The sequence below is a fragment of the Leopardus geoffroyi genome, chromosome B3 (assembly GCF_018350155.1).
Source record: "Leopardus geoffroyi isolate Oge1 chromosome B3, O.geoffroyi_Oge1_pat1.0, whole genome shotgun sequence".
Taxonomy (NCBI): domain Eukaryota; kingdom Metazoa; phylum Chordata; class Mammalia; order Carnivora; family Felidae; genus Leopardus; species Leopardus geoffroyi.
The window spans coordinates 45,338,757-45,360,113 of record NC_059337.1 but is presented as its reverse complement, the minus strand read 5'-3'; the positions used below and the strand labels follow the sequence as shown (position 1 = coordinate 45,360,113).

Sequence of the window (21,357 nt, the reverse complement as noted above, 5' to 3'; positions counted from 1 at the left end):
CCACATATAAGTGCACCTGCTTAGTTCCAAACTTCCAAACTGTCTCGTTCGAGGGTCAGCTGCACCTGTAAACTCTAGTTCTAAGGCACTGGTACTAAGAGGACCTTCCCTGGGACACCGAAGCAGTTATTCATTCAGGAAACATTTATGGTGAACCTATCATCTTCAGGTTGTCATGCTAGCTGCTGAGGCAGAGCTGAGTCATTCGTGGTCCCTGCCCTCAGAAGCTCATGACACCACAGTGAGGGCCAGTGCATTTGGACAGGCTTATGAGGTGAGGGGATAGAAAACATGGCGGTGGCTGGCCTCTGGGTCTGTGGTACTGAGGAGCAGGTAGTCTGGCTTTGGTAGAAAGGGGGCTCCACTCAAAGTTGGGGGGCTGAAGGGGAGAGTAAGCAAATAAGGCCTCCTGTGCAATTCAGCAGATGATCTGCCTTGGGAATGTGAGCAGGAAGGAGCAAGCGGGATTGTATCTACTTGAGAAGATACCCTTCTTTCCTGCTTTGAGAATTTTCCTCTGCATTTAGTGAACAGATACATAGTGAATTCTATGGGGGAGGGGGGCGGTGTTCTTTTTTCTTTCTTGAATCTCTTTTCCCTTTTGCTCCAGTTCATGGGGAGTGTCCGCTGAGTGTGGGTTTCATGAAACAACCCTGAGTCGAGACAGAGTTGATTGTGTTGGGTCTTTTAACCACTTGTGTGTGGCCAGCTATCGTAGCCCCATCTTCCCCGAGATCCCACTGACCTAGAACATACAATAGAAGCTCGAAGAACCTCCACCCCCTCTTCCTCAGAACCTTTAGTTCCTTTCAAACCCCAGCTCCAGCCCATCCAGTAATACATTAACTGGCTTAATGCCTGTGTATCTGTTTTCACTTTCTGCCCCCTCTGAGTCATATTCTCTTCTCCTTTATTAGTCAGTGGGGTTGCCCTTGCTGTCTCTCTGCGGCTAGCATTTCTCTTCTGAGCAGCCTTAGAATTCTAACATCTACCATGCTGGGTGCTGAGAGAGAAAGCACATGACTTCCTGGAGCTCCCAGCCTAATGAGAAGACAAAGCAGATACTTCCCAGAGGTAAACATCACTATATAAAATAAGTAAAAGGGTGCTTTTGCCAATTTGTTAATCCAGCTTAAAATGGTTGGATTCCTGCTGCTTGGGGCCTCCTCTGACTTTATTTTCGGGGCTGGAGGGTCCCCAGAACGTCCCCTGAAGTTAATAATAAACTCCACTGGATTCTTCCAGATTCACTCTGGTGAGCCCAGCTTAGTTTCTCTGTTCCCTATTGGTAGAACTTCTAGACCTTCCCACAAACATATAAAGATTTATAATCTAAAATTCAGGGGATGCAAGCCAAGCTATTTGCCCAGTGGGGAAGCTAAAGTTAGGAGGAGAGGAGTAAAGGGTTGAGGGCGGGAAGAGTTTGCTGCTTCAGGAACAATAAAATAGGTATGGTTATTGTGGGAACTCAGACCTGTGTTGGACGATTTTATACTTAGTGTCTGGTTTCATGTTGCTTTTAATTTTTGATAGCTGAGGGAGTGGCTTCATCATTTTCAGGGTTAAATACCTGGCTGTACTCTTGAACTCTAGGATACATTTGGCTCCAGGCCCATCTGGCTCTGCCTTTACGTCTCAGAAGGGGTAAAAGAAACCTTAATGAAGGGCCTTGTCCTCCAGGTCCGGGTTCCTGCCTTGTGAACTGCCTGGTTCCCAGGCACCGGGTGCCCGGGCCCTTCCCCTCCCCCATGCTCTACCCTCTCTTCATGACCCGCACAGACTTAAAGTATGGGACCCGCCACCATCCCGAGTGCCTGAGAGATCTCTGCAGGTTGCCTGGCTCACGATTGTCCCGTACCTCCAGCCATCCTGTCCCTCATCTGCACTTTCCCGGTATCAGCTATAGCTCATTCCTCATCTCTGTGGTGCCAATACTGACCATGTCCAACTGAGTCTCTTCCAGGGCACAAAGGGACAATTTCAGGTCTTTCCCCTGGACTACCCATCTGGCCACATGACTACATCAACACTCCAGAGTTCAAGAATGCTATTTGTACCCTTCTTGAGCTATTCCTTGTGTAAAACAGGCCTTTGTGGGCTGGACCCGGAGCCTGCATAACCTTCATCAAGGGGCTGCATATGCCAGCTTCTAAGTCAAGTTTTAAATACGTGTTACCTTGTTTAATCCTCACCACCATCCTATAAAATAGGTATTGGTGTTAGTCCCCCTTATACAAAGGAAGCCACTAACGGGGCGCCTGGGTGGCTCAGTTGGTTGAGCGTCCAACTCCAGCTCAGACCATGGTCTCACACTCTTGTGAGTTTGAGCCCCATGTCGGGCTCTGTGCTGACAGCTCAGACCCTGGAGCCTGCTTCAGATTCCGTGTCTCCCTCTCTCTGTGCCCCTCCCTCACTCACACTCTGTCTTTCTCTCAAAAAATAAAACATTAAATTAAAAAAAAAAAAACTAAATAAACTCGCTAAAGCGTAGAGGAATTACAGAATTTGCCCATGACTGCACAGCTAGAAAGTGGCGGAGCCAGGGTTCAGACCTAGCTCGGACTTGGCAAAACCCAGGTGTGTCTGCGGCTACCACGTATTTCGTATTACTAATGTGTAAATTATCTCAACAAACTGTATCTCCAGTTTGTCAATGTCATACTAGCATATACTTAGCAAATGAGAGTGGATCCCTATTTTGATTACCTTAAAAATCAAATATTCAGAATGTTTTCTTTTATTGAAAGAAATCTATATCTGTGGTATAACTTTTATAGGAAAGAAGGCAGGACCTTGAGCAGGCCATCCAAGAAAAGATCTGAATAAAGAAATAGTAGGGTGGGGCACCTGGGTGGCTTGGTCAGCTGAGCGTCTGACTCTTGATTTCAGCTCAGGTCATGATCTCAAAGTTCATGAGTTTGAGGCCTGCAGGGGACTCTGCACTGACAGCGTGGAGCTGCTTGGGATTCATTCTCATTCTCCCTCCCTCCCTCCCTCCCTGTCTCAAAAAAATAAATAAATAAATAAATAAATAACAACAACAAAAAGAAATAGAGATGTTTGTAGAGATGTTTGTAGATACCAGAACAAGTGTTTATCATTTAATCGTTTGCCTCAGAAATGTTACAGCTCAAAACAGAGCCACACAGACTCTGAATGATGGAAGCTGACAGAAGACAGAGCCAGTGGAGTGGGGCCATAAAAATGGGAGCACAGATGACCCTATACGGTCTTTTGCTATTGGCCTGTCTCCATCTATAGTCAGAAACAGGCAGAAGATGTCCCCCAAAAGAAAAGACCTAAGTTCCCTAGGCTGTACTGGGGGCTATGTAAACACTTCTTGGAGGAAGAAGGCAACTCTGACAGATCTTGCTTATTATGTTGTTGTTTTCAGATGAAGCCCATTTTTGGCATTGGCTAGGATTTCTGCTTTGCCTCTTCTGTCCCCTATTAAGCTCAGCCGACAGGGGGCGCCAGAGGGAGCCAATGAGGCCGGAGGCGGGATTTCCTGATTGCTTCCGGTCTACTTCCTGCTTCTGTGAGCATCACCATGTCAACGCCTGTTTACTACTGGGCAGGGGCAGTCTCTTTATGTAACTGCACTGAATGCAGTTACAGTAATGGTGGACAAATACCTCAGCCGCCTCAGGAGAGGTTGAAATCTCAGCCTGGGGGCCTCTTCCGAGGTCAGAGACCCCAGCGCCTGCTGAGCGGGTGGTGCTCTTCCCATCTCAGAGGTCTGAGTTTTAGCTTGTTGGCACCTTTCTTCCCAAATTTTAAATGAAAAAATTCCCAAATCTTCATTCCTCCAGCCTAGGAGTAGTAGCTACTTCCAGCAATTGCCACTGCCTAATTTAGGGTGGCCTGACACCCCTCCCTGTCCCCTACAGTTCTCTACTTTATATCTAGTTAAGTTCTTTATATTAAATTGGCTCTTTCAAGTATTTGGCTAGGCATGCTGCTTTTGTAGGGTGGGGGGTGTGGGGAGGGAAGGGGACGTTGGGTACAGGAGAGAAACCGTGGCAATGCCTGCAGCTTCGAAGAAGGTGGTTTGCATGCTATATTACCCAAACCAGCCAGGGGGGCTCTCACTGAAGTCCAACCACCCATAGCGTTTCCATTCCTTAGACTGCCAAGACGCTAGAGTCAGACATGAGTGAGTAAGGTCTACAGTCTGAAACCCTGTGGGTGTCTCTACAACTCACAGATTATTTATAATGGGATGACAGGCAAAAGGATTTTTTTTTTTTTTTTGAGCAGTTTCTATTTGAAGAACGAACTTTTTTTTTTTTTATAGAACTATTTTTAAAGAAAAAAAAAGTATTTTATTGTTTTACTCTTGTAATGTTCATGGAACGAAAGAGAAGTGATATTTGGATTCCAGGCCAAAATAAGGCAGGGGCCTACCGGTGTTTCTATGGTTCCTTGCTAAATGGGGTGGGGGTGGGTGGGGAGCTTTCAGGTTCTTGTGCCAGCGTTGACAGGTTTCTATGAATGGTTTTGTGACAGGAGAGCATGGTTACAAACTGGACTATTCTGGTTGAAATACCTGCTTGCCTTCTCAGATATTGCCAGCATTTTTTTTTTTCCTGCCTTGTTCACCTCCTTGAATGCCTAGTGTTTGAGAATATACTCCTGAATGATATATGTGAGCTAGCTCTCCCATCTGAGAGCAGGAAGCTGGAAGGTGACTGATAGAGCTACCTGCTGCTCTCTACTTTGCAGAGACCGAGGAGGAGCCTGAGACTGTTCCTGGACATCCTGTGAATATCAGAAAATATCTTGTGGAGGCATTAAAAGAAGGGGATATGGTGTTCACATTTGCTTCCATGGATTCCAACCAATCTTCCTTGGAAACAAACACATCTTGACAAGTGATCTTTCCTAAGCAAGGACAAAGGTATTAAAAAGGTGAGAATTTTCTTCATGTTTCATTTTTTTCTTCCTCTTAGATTGCCATGAAAGTTATGACCAGGCAGGACACAATCTTATGCTTACAAAGAGGACACAACAAGGGAAAACAGTCATTGTTGAGAGGGTTTGTCACATTTTGTTTCTCTCCTTTTAGAGTTTTTTTCCCCTAGATCATCTGGTTTTCTTTGATGGTACTCAGTACCCTATACTGTATTATTTAAAAGATGGTTGTGGTTTGGAGGAAGAAGCATTAAGGCTTGTGGACAATAACAAAACAAAATGAACAAACAAACAAACTGGGGGAAAGGCGAGTGGGTAAGAGTCACATATTTGCTTCTTAAAGCATATGTGATATTTGGCAAGTTATTTAGCTTTTATCTTCCTATTTAAAAAAGAGGCCTAATACTACTACAGCTCAGGTATGTTGTGAAGATGACCTGGGACAATGTAAAAAAAATATTTGTGGCCCACAGAAAGCACTCGTTAAATATTGTATATGCGTAGCTTTGTGTGCATATGTATTTTAAATTTGGATAGACTGTACAAAAAATTGGATATGATCCAACAAATGCGTTGTAATCACTCATGTGATCTCCAATTTTTTGTACTTGTTTAAGAACATTTTTTTTTTATTTTTTTTAAATATTTTTTTTTTTTTTTAAAGTTTATTTATTTTTGGGACAGAGAGAGACAGAGCATGAACGGGGGAGGGGCAGAGAGAGAGGGAGACACAGAATCGGAGACAGGCTCCAGGCTCTGAGCCATCAGCCCAGAGCCCGACGCGGGGCTCGAACTCACGAACCGCGAGATCGTGACCTGGCTGAAGTTGGACGCTTAACCGACTGCGCCACCCAGGCGCCCCTAAGAACATTTTTTAAAAAGGGGGTGGCTAGATACCAAATCTAACCAATGAATTGTATGTAGTAAAAGTATCCTAATATGTAAATTGCCAAACAAGACCAAGAAGTGTACTTTTACAAGGATTGAAATCTTTGGATTTCTAGAACAGACACTGAGAGTCTGAATTTCAGGGATTGTCTCTCTACACTGATGAGAAATTCTAGGCCCCAGATAAGAGCCCCATTTAGCAACAGGGTGGTCAAGGGTGGGGGAAGACTGAGGAATGAAGGGCGGGTGCAGATTTCCTCTTACTAATTAAACCTCAACGTCAACAGGTGCTCAGTTCTGCTTCCCGTTCTTTTTCTCTTGGGGGGGAGGTGGAGCCAGCCTGATCCCAGCACACATGGCCAGTTAGTCCAGTCAGGCTCTAGGCCCCCACCAACAGGCCAGGTGTAAGAGATTCCTAGGCCGGTCTTTACTGAGGTTATTTGTCTAGTAAAGGAATGTATTTTTGCCATCACTTTGGAGTTGCACTTTTGATGTTCCTGTGAATACATTCAGGGTTAGTGTGTAATTGAAGGCATTTTGTTCTGTCCAAGGATTCCATCCTCCTCCTCCGTCCTTGTGCCCAAACTCGACTGGTTTCTCATTCCATGAGGATGATTTGGTGGAAGAAGATACAGTGGCAGCAGCGTTACCTGTGGGCCCTGGGCTGCTATATGCTGCTGGCCATTGTTGCTCTGAGGCTTTGTCTCAGATTGAAATGTGACTTTGATGCCCTGGATCTGAAGTCCAGAGATTTTCAGAGCCGGCACTGTAGAGACATCTTGTACAAGTCCCTGAAACTGCCAGCAAAGAGATCCATCAGCTGTTCTCGGATCATCCAAGGGGACCAGCAGGCAGTGATTGAGGCTGTGCTGGACAACCTGGAGATCAAGAACAAGCGGAAGCCTTTCACAGACACTGACTACCTTAACATGACCAGAGACTGTGAGCACTTTAAGGCTGAAAGGAAGTTCCTACGGTTCCCTCTGAGCCAAGAAGAGTTAGACTTCCCTATTGCCTACTCAATGGTGGTCCATGAGAAAATAGAAAACTTTGAAAGATTGCTCCGAGCTGTGTATGCCCCTCAGAACATATACTGCATCCACGTGGATGAGAAATCCCCAGAAACTTTCAAAGAGGCAGTCAAGGCAATTATTTCATGCTTCCCAAATGTCTTCATGGCCAGTAAGTTGGTTCGGGTGGTTTATGCCTCCTGGTCCAGGGTGCAGGCTGACCTGAACTGTATGGAAGACTTGCTCCAGAGCCCAGTGCCATGGAAATACTTACTAAATACCTGTGGGACAGACTTTCCTATAAAGACCAATGCCGAGATGGTCCTGGCCCTCAAGATGTTGAATGGGAAGAACAGTATGGAGTCAGAAATACCTACTGAGTACAAAAAGACTCGCTGGAAATATCACTATGAGACAAAAGACACGTTGTACGTAACCAACAAGATCAAGGATCCTCCCCCTGATAACATACCTATGTTCACAGGGAATGCCTATATTGTAGCTTCCCGAGACTTTGTCCGACATGTCTTAGAGAACCCCAAGTCCCGACAACTGATTGAATGGGTAAAAGACACCTATAGCCCCGATGAGCATCTCTGGGCCACGCTTCAGCGTGCACCATGGATGCCTGGCTCTATTCCCTACCACTCCAAGTATCACGTCTCAGATATGGCAGCCATTGCCAGGCTGGTCAAGTGGCAGGGCCATGAGGGAAACATCAGTATGGGGGCACCTTATGCACCTTGCTCTGGAATCCACCAGAGGTCTATCTGTATTTACGGGACTGGAGACCTGCATTGGATTCTTCAAAACCATCACCTCTTGGCCAACAAGTTTGATCCAAAGGTGGATGACAATGTTCTTCAGTGTTTAGAAGAGTACTTACGTCATAAGGCCATCTATGGGACTGAACTCTGAGATAAACTATAAGAGGATTGCTACCTGTGGGGCAAGAACATGTGGATACATACTTCAGATGGGCTGGGACAATGTGGGGTGGGAGACCAGGGCTCTGCAATCCGTGGCATCCCCAAGTTAGGGGGCTGCTGTCGGAGTGTGGGTAAGTAGATCTGCCTTGCAACTTGCTGTCCTGGGTGAACACTCCTGGTGAGCATTCACCCACCCCACTCCTAAGAGCTCTCCCACTGACTTTGTCACAGAGTCAAAATAAGAAGCAGTTATTTGGGAGAGTAAGGGAGGGAAGTGTGGCAGGGGACCCTGGATTTCAGTTGAGTGCTTGCTGTCTGCTTTTCTACTCTATGCTGGTTCTAATAAATTCTAGGCTTGGTAGTGGGGGCGGGGTGGGACTTTAATGAAAAGAGGGCCTTTTGTACTATTAACTTAAAAATAAATAGCTCTTTATTTAAAGCCCTACCTCTACTTTCGTCTAATAAGCCAGAAAAAAAAAGATACAAGTGTGAGACTTTTTCTCATAACTATTTGTGACATTTAAAATCCCTGGTGGCTGGCAAGAGAATCTCCATTATTCCAAAGTTGATCATGGCCGAGTGTGTAAATAGCAGATTCAAAAGAATGTACAGGAACAGAGTGGATTCTTTGATTATTCAAAGCCCTCCTCATTTTGTTTACATTGCCAGATTCATGACTTCTCTGTAAGGGAAAAAGGGCGATCTGACCAGTGTGGTCACTCATATACTTACGGGACAATTACAGCACTAATTTTGCCAGCTTCACAGCCAAAGCTTAATGTTCCATAGCAAAGACAGCGTTTTAGGTAAGGCCCTCATATAATTTCTTGGCCAAACTGGAACACATTTTAGTGGGGGAGGGGTTGAGAGGGGCACCTGCTTGGCTCAGTCAGTTAAGCATCTGACTCTTGATCTCAGCTCAGGTCTTGATCTCAGGGTGGCGAGTTCAAGCCCTGTGTTAGGCTCCACGCTGCAAGTGAAAAAAAAATCGTGTTGGGAAACCAGAATGAACTAGGACTGTCTAGCTAAATCAGGAAATCTGGGTATTCCAAGTTTAGGCCTCTTTAGTCAAAACTGTTAGTTAGGTATGTGAATGGAAGGGTCACTATTTGTGGCTCTGTGGTTTATACATTTCCTTATAGGAAAACAATTGTGTGTGTATTCTCCCACACCTGCAGTAAATGTTACCCAATGAAAGATTCCTTTCTGAAGCTCCAGAGAGAGGTGACAGGCAATTGGAAGGCAACTGGCTATTAGTCATAATCTTCTGTGATGGGAAAGGGATATTATATAAAAAGATAGGCTTGTCTTATACACAGAGCAACTGGTCTTCTGTGTACAATATGCTCTGGAAAAGGGATTTAGACACCAACTGGTGTAATGTCAATGATCCGATTAATGCGTGATGTCACTACTGTGTTTCTTCTTGGTTACGATTCGCTTAATCAAGTTTTCTCTCACAGTCAAACTTCCCTGCAACCCATGTACTCTGACATAGTTATCATTGTGTCTAACACAGTGAATTTTCTATTGGTAAGTTGTTATTTCTTGTAAGGGCCTACTCCTCTAGTGATGGGCATTGCCACCCCTCCTTACCTGTACTGTGATACTGAGTCCTCCTCAGCCTTGCTCTCAGCCCCACCACAGAGGTGACTGATGAATAGTTATGTACTTGGCAGATGAGCCCTGTGACGTCTGTTCCCAGCAGTGGTGACCATGGACCTCTCCACCTGCTACCCTTTGGGACTGTCCTTGTTCCTCCTCTGAGGGGCCTTGAAGGGGGGACCTGCTGCTGTGGGAAGTGGGCAGAAAATCTCCCATGTGTGCATGGGTTCTGAGAAAAGAACTCAGGTCTTTGGCCTCATAGTCAACTTCCTCTGTAAGTTTTCAGGTGAAATAAATTGAAAAAGTTTAATATAAATTAAAAAGATAAAAGTGTGAACTTGTCATTTTGGGGGAAATAAGTTGTTGGACTTTTCCAAGCCCTGAAATTTTCTCTAGAAATATATTTAGGTGAATAGGAAGTGCTCTTTATTTAGTAACATGCGGTCTTCATATCAGAAGGGTCAAAATTTGCCCTCATTTATTGAGTGTATTTTAGAAATCATATGATTAAACTAACATATCTGTTGGTTTTTTCCTTCCTTCTGAGTCATATCTGTTTCTTTAACCTTTCTTGGGACAAGAAAAATCATAAGTGAGTTGTGCAACAATGTTTGTATTACCTCTCAAGGTTTGAATATTTCCTCTTTTTGATTTGGTAAGCATTGTTTAATCACTATATTTTTATTGCACGCTCTGCCTATTGTAATCTTTGCTCTTGATTGAGGGAAAATTTAAGAAAGGAAGAAAAGGCAGTTGGTAACATTGTTTGGGAATAGCTGACCTGATTTGTTCAGGGGAGAGCAAGTATTTGCATTAAAAATGAAAAGGACAATTGAATGCATTGCCTTCAGTAAGTACCTTCATTAAACTGAAGATCCGTTCTTCTTTCTTCCATTTAGTCAGTCATTTATTACAAAGATAGTTAAGATGTGGTTCCCATCTCTTTGAAGCTTGAGTGTGTGACAGGGACTGACATAACTCCTATGTTCGTTCCGCAAATAGTAACTAAACTCTTACTATTTACTAGGCATTGTTCTTGACACCGGGGATATAGCAGTCAACAAGACAGAAATCCTCATGCTCCTGTTGTTACATACTAGCAGGAAACCGACAGCAGACAGATAAGTAATACATATGTGTATCGGAAGGAGATGGCGCTAGAGAGAAATTAAAGGAAGTGATAGAGACTGTAGGAGAGTGGGGTGGAGAGGGAGAGTGCTTAACATTGGTAAATACTGTGGTCAGGGAGGCCCTTAATGAAAAAGTGACATTTGAGTCCAGGTCTGAAGAAGATGAAGGGATGATCCGTGAGGATAAATGGGGGAAGAGCATTCTAGGCCAAGAGGAAAGAGTTGCAAGGCCTTGAAGCAGAAGCTCATCTTCCATGTTTGAGGAGCAGCAAGGAGGCTAGTGTCAATGGAGCAGAGGAAAGGTGGGGACAAAGAAGAGGTAACAGTACAAGGGGGAAGGGGTATGCTGTGAATGCCCTTGTAACCGGTCACACGGAAATTGTCTTTGCGTGAAATAGGTAGGACGTGGAAGGTTTTGAGCAGAGGACTGACTTGATCTGGTCAATGTTTCAATGCTGCACCAAGACCAGACTGGTTGGGAGGGAGGGGAAGCAGGAAAGCCAGTTAGGAGGTTCTGGCAATAATCCTGGCACTAGCAATAGTGGCTGAGGCCAGGGTTACAGAAGTAGAAATGGTGAGAGTGGTCCGATTCTAGAAATGCTTTCGCGGTTCTGTTTGAGGACCTGCTGACAGACTGAGTTTGTTTAGGAGAGAAATGGTGGAGTCAAGAATGTCTCCGAGGGTTTTGTCCTGGTGAGGAGTCAGAAGGATAGAGTTTCCGTTAACCAAGATGGGAAACCTGTGAAAGAGTGGGTTTTTAGGGGCAGATCCGGAGTTTGATGTTGCACATAGAAAATTGGAGATGCCTGTTAGACATCTAGGTAGAAACGCTGGGAGACAGATGTGTCAGGAGCCTGAGTTCGGGAGAGAGGTCTGGGCTGGAGACATTTCGTTGGTGTTCCTCCACTTACGCAGTGTGTACATGATGCTGCATATGAGCCCCAGAGGAGAAAACATGGATGGACACTAAGCCCCTGGATGAACTCTGGGGATCTCCCAAATGAGAGGCCAGAGATGTCAAGAGGAACCATATAAGAAAGTTGGAAAGGAGCAGCTAGTAGTGTGGTAGAGGGCAACATGGGTGCTCAGTATTCTGGAAGCCTGAAGGAGAAAGTGATCTGGGAAAGAGGGAGTTGACGATTAAGCCTCAAAACGGCGGAAAATCACGGAAGACGGCGATGAAGAAGTGGCCACCGGGCTGAACAATGTGGAGGTGACCTGGATGAGAAGATCTGTGTTTGTGGAGTGTGGAGGTGAGAACATGACTGGAGTGGTTCAAAGAGGGTATTAGAACAAATTGGCATTCAGTGCATACAATCATTTGAGTTTTGCTCTAGCCCAAGAGAAGGGGAAAAAAACTACAGCAACCGAAGGTTGAGAAGGTTGTCTTAGACAGTAGAAAAGTGATAGTATGTCTGTAGGTTGATGGGAAAAATCTAGTCGAGAGAAAAGGTGTGGGAATGAGATGGGAGACCTGCCAGAGTGGCATTCTTAGCAAGAGAGGGGGTAATTCTGTAGGGCACAGGAGGCAAAGCCTATCTTTGATGGAACACCCACAGTAACAGGAGCGAAGGCCAGTGAAGGGGCTCAGATGCACGTGGACAGTTCCATGAAGCAGTGGGAGCTTGTAGAGTTCGGTTTCTCTCTTCTTTCATTAACATTGCACCTGAGGTATAATACACACACAGGAAAGTATGTGTTTCTAGGATCCAGGTCAGGAAACAGAACATTACCAGCAATCCAGAATGCCCCTCTATCCCTTTACAGTTACCACCGAAGCTACTGTAAAGAAAACTATGGTCCTAACACCATAGGTGATTTTGCCTGATTTTTACCTTTCTTGTAAGTACTATATTCTCTTTTGCTTATGACTCCTTCAACTTGCTATTATGAGTTTTATCTGTGTTGCTTTGTAATACTCTATTATATAACTATATCATAGTTTATCCATTCTCTTGTTGATGAATATTTGGGTGGTTTCCAGCATTTCTCTGAGTTATGCTCCTGTGAACCTTCTGGAACCTGTTTTATAGAAAGCACATATACATTGGGTACACGTCTAGGGGAGAAACTCGAGCAGCCATGAGCAAGGTGTGAGAGTTTCATCTGCTTCCTTGTGACTTTGGGCATACCTTGTTTTATTGAGTTTCACTGAATTGTGCTTCTCTTTTTCACACCTGGAAGGTTTGTGGCAATCCTATGTTGAGGGAGTCTTTGGGTGCCATTTTTCCAATAGGATTTGTTCACTGTGTCCTTGTCATGTTTTGGTAATTCTTGAGGTGCTTCAAACTTTTTCATTATTATTGTATTTGTTATGGTGATGAGTGGTTTCTCGAGATGGAATCGACTGGTGAAGATGCTGCGAAGATTGTTGAAATGACAACAAAGTGTTGAGTACATAAATTTAGTTGACAAAGCAGCAACCAGAGGATTGACTCCTTTTGGAAGAAGTTTTCTGGGTAAAATGCTATCCAACAGCATCACAGGCTACAGAGAAATTGTGAAAGGAAGAGTGAATGATGTGGCCAACTCCATTGTTGTCTTATTTTAAGAAACTGCCACAGACATCCTAGCAACCACCACCCTGGTCACGCAGCAGCCATCAACATCGAGGCAAGACCCTCCACCAGCCAAAACCTGACAACTTGCTGAAAGCCCAGATGATGGTTAGCATTTATTCTTAACGATAAAGTATTTTCAAATTAAGGTCTATGCTCTTTTTTTTTTTTTTTTTTTTTTTTTTTTTTTTTTTTTAAGGCATAATGCTATTGCACACACCATAGACCACAGTGTAGCATAATTGTAACTTTTATATGCACTGGGCAACCAAAAAATTAATTTGACTTGTTTTTTTGTGATAGCTGTTTCATTGCAGTGGTCTGGAGCCCGAGCCACAAAATGTCTGAGGAATGCCTGTATTTCTACTGTCATTTTAACCGTTCTGGTGAGTGGTAGTGGTACCAGGTTGTACAGTTTTAATTTGCATGTGTCGTAGCTTTTCGTATGTTTATTAGTCATTTAGATGTCTTGGAAGTTCTCTTACTACCTTTATTTAATTCAGTGAAATATCGAGCAAGATGACTTTATCAGATGAGGATGGAGGAGATTTTGGAGGTGTTTGGAAAGAGGAAAAGGTATAATTGTTTCAAATTGGAAACTGGAAAAGAAGCCAGACCAAGGGGAAAAAACTGCCAGGCAGCATTAAGGTTCCAGTGACATTAAGGAGGGTGAGTCTAAAAAGAAATCAGCTATTCATCCACGTTCAGCTGCTAGAGGACAGGCATACAGAGTAGGATTTACTCGGGTGTGTGATCTACCCAAGCAAGTATGAGAGGGGGCAAAGGAGCTTATGTTATGTGCGAGAGAGTGATCATAATGATGACCATGGAAGTGAATCTGAGTAAGGTGGAAGGGGAAGGGGGGATCCTGGAATAGGGAAAAGGGGCATAGTGGAGTGTCAAGTTCTTGATGTGTTGGGATTGCTTTGAAGTGAGGGATTTGTTCTATTTCAAGGAGTCTATTAAAGGTTTACAGAAACGGTAACATTTGAACTCTCTTAAATCTTTAATTATAAATTTCCCCTTCCTCCTTTTTGGTCTTTTTGGCAATTTGTTGAACAAGGTAGGTCTTTTCCCTCTACATTTTCCCTCACATTGTGGATTCTGCTTATAGGATGCTATCAGTTCTTTCATTTAACATATTTCTCTCCCCAATACTTCTTATAAACTGGTATTCGGATCTGGGGGAGCCTGATCCAGTTTTGAAATTTTGCCAAGAAAATGTCATGGTTGGTATTTTGTATTTCCTGTTGTATCCCAGCAGGAGGTACATAACATCGTTTTGTGTGTGTGTGTGTGTGTGTGTGTGTGTTTTTAAAATGATGGGACTGAACTGTGGGGTTTGGACGTTGTCAGCATGATTATAAATTCCCCATAACCTTTCGACCTAATCGTTTTAGCAGTCATTGATGATCGTTGATATTATTTCATAATGAACTGTAAAATGGAAACCTCTTAATTCTACAAATCGTTCACATTTTTATAAAGCACAAATTTTTCATAACTCTCTTATTCCAGTGAGGTACAGTTATTTCCCATTATCCGCTTTTAGAACACTGAACAGTTTAGCTAGCAGCAAATTTACATACATAGGGAAGGTGTTGGTATCATTTTGAACCTGTGGCTTAAAAACATACTTTATATGCTGTGATGCACTTCAATTATTTTGATGCTTGAAATGCTCCGTTTTTGGCTAGTGTATTATTTTCCTGTGGCTACTGTACCAAATTGTCACAAATTTGGTGGCTGTAAATAACAGAAATTTTATTGTTTCACAGTCCTGGAGGCCAGAAACCCAAAATCAGTTTCACTGGGTTAAAATCCAGGTGTTGGCAAGGCTGTGATCCCTGTGAAGGCTGTAGGGGTGAATGTGGTCCTTGCCTCTTCTACCTTCTGGTACCTGCCAGCCATCCTTGGCTTGTAGCCACGTTACTCCAACCTCAACCTCTGTGGTCATATGGCTTTCTCTTTTGTGTCTCAAATCTTCTTATGCATCCCTCTCATAAAAGAGATGTATAATTGCATTTAGGGCACACCCTGACTATCCCGTGTTCTCTCCATTTCAAAATCCTTAGTCACGTTTGCAAAATTTTTGCAGTATAAGGAAACACATCTTTCAAAGATTAGGACCTGATATCATTGGTGGCCATTATGCAGCCTGCTAAAGCTAGTGAGAGCCCTTTAAAGTTAGGCTTTAAAATCCCCAAAGCTCTGTGTCTTTTTGACTTGACTCCAGGAGTTTCTGATAACGGCCTTATTTTCTGAAACAAGAAGCCTTTCCGAGTTCTCTATATTTCTCATCCCTTACCTTTAATTAGCCATTCTCCAAGGAGGTGGGTTTTGTTGTTGTTGTTTTAAAAGTGTGAATGGTATTTATAAACTACAATTTGGGCATTAGGAATGCTCTTTGCTAGTGAGTTGTCCACTGAATCAAAGGATCCAGGAATCAAGCAGGGCTTGGGGAATAGGAAGAATGACTCTTCTCAATAATACATCTAATAACCCCACTCACAGAATTTTGGCTTCTGTACTTGAAACTTTGGGATCTGCTGGTTGAGTCCCAAGGGAGGAATGTGTCCATTAGGAAACCAGTGCTCTCCATGAACTGGAAAGTGTGACTTGCACTTGGGCATTTAGGGTGCTTGTGCCACTGAACCAAGGGGAAAAGTAAGGGGTTACTGTATTGACTGGGGTGCTTGGTCACAATTGTCAAGGGAAATATGGCTGTTGCTAAGCAGTGGAGGGCACTCTCTCGAGTGCTTCCGTAGTGCTTCTACGTTCAGCTGTTCAAAGTTAATAGAAGGCTACAGTAACTCACCGAAGGAAGAATCAATAAGGACATAGATACTTCAGGAATGAAGGGTAGGGTCTCCTCACTAGGTAAAAAACCCCAGCCAGCTAAGATGCTGACTGAGGGCAACAAGAAAATGATCTGGGCTGTGAAAACAAGGTGAGAGATAGCCATATGATTTATAACAATGAGGACAATGCCAGCTGTTGCTTTCCTACATATTTTCACTTGTTAATCACCTTCCCTCTCTCTTCTGTTAAATATAAACGCTTTGGTGGTGACTGATTTATAATTGAGACTCAAGATGATAAAATATCCTCCAGGGGGATTGTCTCAACTAAAATTCTCATCATCCAGATGTTCATAGTGACTGGTGGGATGTTTTGTCTTTCTTTGGGGGGAGAGATTAAGTGTACTTTGTACAAGAAAAGTTTGTTGTGTATAAATCTCAAAAGAGGCAAGAGGATGGGTGTACAGGCAGAGCAGTTAAAGGAGGGTGCTGGATATTGTCTGTTCCTTCAGCTCTCTCTATATATTTATGCTGAGAGAGAGAGAGAGAGAGAGAGAGAGAGAGAGAGAGAGAAAGAAAGAACACAAGCAGGGGAGGGGCAGAGAGGGAGATACAGAATCTGAAGCAGGCTCCAGGCTGAGATGTCAGCACAGGGCCTGATGCAGGGTTGGGGCTCACGAACCACGAGATCATGACCTGAGCCAAAGTTGGAAGCTTAACCAACTGAGCCACCTGGGTACCCCTCCTCCAGTTCCATATTAACTCTTCTATATTTTTTCCTCTTCACTGTTGTGGCAGGAGATCCACAAGCTACATTTCCCTAGACTCTGCAGCTGGATTTCTGTAAGTCTGACCTGTGAGAGGCACTACTGGGATACTGGGGGGAAGAACCCATCTTCCAGTGGTGTCACAAGCAACGGTACTGGCTGCAGTACTCCAGCTGCAAAAGCTGGAGTGCACCAGCACAGTGGCAGCTGTGGCTGATGAGAGTAGGCTCTTGGCTGCTTGGTTCCACAGTAGCAGCCTCAGCAATAGTGACTGTGGGTCTTAGGATTTTCCTTTTTGCTTCTTCCAGCCATAGGAATAGTAGCTGTTTCCTTAGTATTCTTTAGATACACTTATTCCTCCTTTGCTCCTCCAGCCCTTTGAAGACCTTTGTAACAAACTCCCTATATTACATTTCTTGTGTTTGAAACACTTTCTAAAAAAAATTTTAAAAATAACTTGTTTTTGAGAGAGGGAATGTGCATGAATGGGGGACGGTCAGAGAGAGAGGAAGACAGAGGCTCCGTGGTGACAGTAGAGAGCCCTACGTGGGGCTCAGATTCACAAACGGTAAGATCATGACCTGAGCCATAGTTGGACCCTTAACCGACTAAACCACTCAGGTGCCCCTAAATTTTTTCTAAAGTTTATTTTTATTTGAGAGAGATACAGAGAACAAGTCGGGGAGGGGCAGAGAGAGGGAGGGAGACATAAGAGCCGAAGCAGGCTCCATGCTATCACCGAAGAGCCCCACACAGGGCTTGAATTCCCAAACCATGAGATCATGACCTGAGCTGAAATCAAGAGTTGGACGCTCAACTGACTGAGCCACCCACACACCCTGTTTGAAATACTTCATGTGGTTTCTGTTTCACTGATTAGACACTGACTGATACACTTCCTCTATGACAGGTATTATCAGGGCCCCCAAGACAAGCTGAAGACATAGTTCTTTACCTCAGGGGTCCTACAGCTTGTCAAGACAAGAAGATAATTCAGTACTAAGTAGGGTGGTACAGGAATTCGGAGACATGGGAAATGGAAAGATGACGAAAAGCTTCTCAGATGTGGTGGGGCTCAACTAGAACAGACAGCTCTGGGGAAGGCAGGGAGAAGACACATAGCAGGTTTTCTCCTAAGCATTATTTTTTTAAAGGTTAAAAAAACCCAAAAACCTGTTGGCAAAATATACCTAACATTAAGTTGACCATCTTAGCTATTGTAAAGTGTACAATTCATTATGGTTCATGTTGTTTTGCAACCAATCTCCCAGAACTTTTTTCGTCTTGCAAAAAAAACTCTGTACCCGTTAAACAACTAAATCCTCCCAACCCCAACCCCTGGCAGCCACCATTCTATCTAAGTTTGACTGTTGTAGGTCCCTCATGTAAGTGGGTCCATAGGGTATAGGTGCTTATCTTTCACTTAGCATAATATCCTCAAACTTCATCCATGTTGTAGCATGTGTGAGACTTTTTTAAAGGCTGAATGATATTGCATTGTATGTGTAGGTAACATTTTATTCATTTGTTCATCAATAGACACTTGTGTTGCTTCAACCTTTTGACTCTTACGACTAATGCTGTTGTGAACACTGGTGTACAAATATTTCTTTCAGTCTCTGCTTTCATTTAGTTTTGGTATATACCCAGAAGTAGGAAGGCTGGATCATAGAGTAATTCTAGTTGAAAATTTTTGAGGGACTGCCATGTTTTCCATAGTAGCTGTACCATTTTATAGTCAGTTGTACACAAGGGCTGCAATTTCTCTACATCCTTACCAACACTTGTATTTTGTTAGTTTTGTTTTGATAGTAGCCATCGTAATGGGTGTGAGGTGGTCCTCAACACTTAAGGTTTTGTTTTGAGCTACATGGTTTTTAAGAAGTCTGTGGAGGGGCGCCTGGGTGGCGCAGTCGGTTAAGCGTCCGACTTCAGCCAGGTCACGATCTCGCGGTCCGTGAGTTCGAGCCCCGCGTCGGGCTCTGGGCTGATGGCTCAGAGCCTGGAGCCTGTTTCCGATTCTGTGTCTCCCTCTCTCTCTGCCCCTCCCCCGTTCATGCTCTGTCTCTCTCTGTCCCAAAAATAAATAAACGTTAAAAAAAAAAATTAAAAAAAAAAAAAAAAAAAGAAGTCTGTGGAATTTGTTATCTGTTTCTGTGGTAATAAGGTGTTTTTTACCCTATTTAAAGAATGTCTTTCGCTGTTTTTCGGCAGTTAGATTATGGAGTGCATCATTATCCTGTTTGGAGTTTATCAAACTTCTTCACTCTGTCAGTTTAGGGCTTTCCTCAAATCTGAAAAAAAAATTGGCCATTATTTGTTCATTTTTCTATGTGACAAAAAGAAAATGCTGTATTCTGGATAGATTTTATTGCTAGGTCTTCAATTTCACTGAACTTTTCTTTTGCAGTGTTTAATCTGTTAATTTATCCAATATTTCACTGCATATATATTTTTTATTTCTATCCCACTTTGGTTATTTAAAATATTTTTAATTTTTTTCATGTTTTTAATACTTGTACAAAAGTAGCTGTCTTAACATCCTTGTCTGCTGGCTTTCATCACTGCCATGTCTGGGTCTTTTCCTATAGACTACTCTTTTTTTTAGTTATGGGTCACATTCTTCTGCTTCTTAACATGTCTAGTAATTCTTTAATTAGATAGGTGCAGGACATTATGACTGTTACATCATTGAGGAACTGGATCTTGTTTACTTAACAGTGTCAGGCTTTGTTTTAGCAATTATTTGTGGATCAGTCTGATCCCTTTGAATCTTGTATTTAAAGCATCTTTGCTAGGGTGGGTCTAAGCTAAAGTGGCCTTCACTCCAGGGATATATTTTTTTAATATATTTTTTTAAGTTTTATTTATTTATTTTGAGAGACACAGAGACAGTGTGAGTGGGGGAGGGGCAGAGAGAGAGGAGAGAGAGAATCCCAAGCAGGCTCAGCACTGTCAGCTAAGAGCCTGATGCGGGGCTCGAACTCATGAAACCACAAGATCATGACCTGAGCTGAAACTGAGTTGGACGCTTAACCAGCTGAGCCACCCAGGTGCCCCGTACTCCAGGGATATTTTATGGTCACTACAAAAGGCATGATCCCCCTCTACTTAATACCCTGGGTGATTACTGAGGACTCTTCACCCTCTGTGGGCTCTGGGAATTGCTGTTTGCAACTAACCTCGTAACCTAAGTCACTTCTTGCTTGATCCTGTAGAGTGTCATTCTACCTATATTCAGCCAAGTACTCAGTGAAAACACTAGGAGACCACTGTATTGATTCCTTTCTGGAATTCTGCTTACTTCCAATTACCTCACTGTCCCTAAACTCTGATCTCTACTTTCCATCACCACACAGTTACACATGTATTTTCTCGTGGTAAGAACTTTTATGATTTTTCTCTTAGCAACTTTCAAATATGTAATACATATATGGTCACCATCTGGGACACTACATCCCTAGGACTTACTTATAACTGGAAGTTTGTACCTTTTGACCATCTTCAACCATTTTGTCCACCCAACCCTACTCCCTGCCCCTGGGAAACACTGATCTATTCTCTGTATCAATTTTTTTTTTTTTTTTTTAAGATTCCACATAAAAGTGAGATCATACAGAATGTGCTTTCTTTTTCACTTAGTATAACTCTCAAGATGTATCTATCCATCTTGTCACAAATGGCAGAATTTCCTTCTTTTTTATGCCTGAATAATATTCCATTGTGTATGTATTTATATATATCACATTGTCTTCATCTAATGACAGACACAGGTCATTTCAATGTCTCAGTTATTATAAATAATGCTGCAAGAACATAGGCATGCAGATATCTTTTCAAGATAGTGACTTTGTTTCCTTTGGAGAAATAGCCAGAAGTGGAATTGCTGGATCGTATGGTAGTTCTATTTTTAATGTTTTGAGGAATTTTCATATGGTTTTCCATAGTGGCTGTACCAATTTATATGATCACCAATGGTGCCCACGAGTTCTCCACATCCTAACACTTAATTCCTCTCTTGCTGATACCAGCCATTCTAACAGGTTTGAGGTATGGTATCTCATTGTGGTTTTGATTTGCATTTCCCTGATATTAGTGATATTGAGCTCCTTTTCATGTACCTGCTAGCATTTGTATGTCTTCTTTGGAAAAATATCTATTTGAAATCCTTATTTTTTTAATTAGACTGTTTTCTATTGAGTTGTAGGAGTTGGTAATGTATTTTGAGTGTTAACATCTTATCAGATATATGATTTGCAAATATTTTCTCCCATTCAATAGGTTGCCTTTTCATTTCATTGATGGTTTCCTTTGCTGTGCAGGTTTTTTTGGTTTGTACAGGGCTACTTGTTTGTTTTTGCTTTTGTTGCCTTTGAAGTTAGATCCAAAAAAAATCATGAAGACTGATGCCAAGGAGCTTACCACCTGTGTTCTTCTAGGAGTTTCATGGTTTCAGGTCTTACATTCAAGTCTTTAATCCATTTTGAGCCTTTTTTTTTTTTTTTTAAGATTTAAGTATTTCCTACACCCAATGTGGGACCTGAATTCATAACCCTGAGATCGAGAGTTGCACACTGTACCAACTGAGCCAGCCAGGCACCCCTGAGCTCATTTTCGTGTATGGTAGAAGATAGTGGTTGAGTTTCATTCTTTTGCTGAAGCTGTTCAGTTTTCTCAACACGAGTTATTAAAGAGACTGTCTTTTCCCCATGGGTATATTCTTGGCTCTTTGGTCATGAATTAGTTGGGACATAT

The 21,357-nt window shown here is 42.9% G+C and overlaps 1 protein-coding gene and 1 long non-coding RNA gene across 6 annotated transcripts in view; one reads left to right on the top strand and one right to left on the bottom strand.

Annotated features, from left to right (window-relative positions):
• Positions 1–8,176, top strand: part of GCNT3 (glucosaminyl (N-acetyl) transferase 3, mucin type) — a 73,819-nt gene extending 65,643 nt beyond the window's left edge. For 3 of the 5 annotated variants that reach the window (XM_045449575.1, XM_045449573.1, XM_045449574.1), the window contains exons 2-3: positions 4,726–4,911; positions 6,354–8,176. In XM_045449575.1, the coding sequence (XP_045305531.1) occupies positions 6,408–7,730 (1,323 nt within the window). In that variant the 5' untranslated portion in view covers positions 4,726–4,911; positions 6,354–6,407 and the 3' untranslated portion in view covers positions 7,731–8,176. Of the gene's footprint in view, positions 1–855; positions 1,075–3,623; positions 3,738–4,725; positions 4,912–6,353 lie in introns of those variants that run through there. The other 2 variants (XM_045449576.1, XM_045449572.1) reach the window with 2 other exon arrangements.
• Positions 8,177–9,792: 1,616 nt separating this feature from the next.
• Positions 9,793–16,435, bottom strand: LOC123582934. Its single transcript, XR_006704655.1, has 2 exons — positions 12,609–16,435; positions 9,793–12,142 (listed from the first exon to the last, which is right to left on the bottom strand). It is a non-coding gene; the product is annotated as an uncharacterized LOC123582934 (long non-coding RNA).
• Between the last annotated feature and the right edge of the window lie 4,922 nt (positions 16,436–21,357).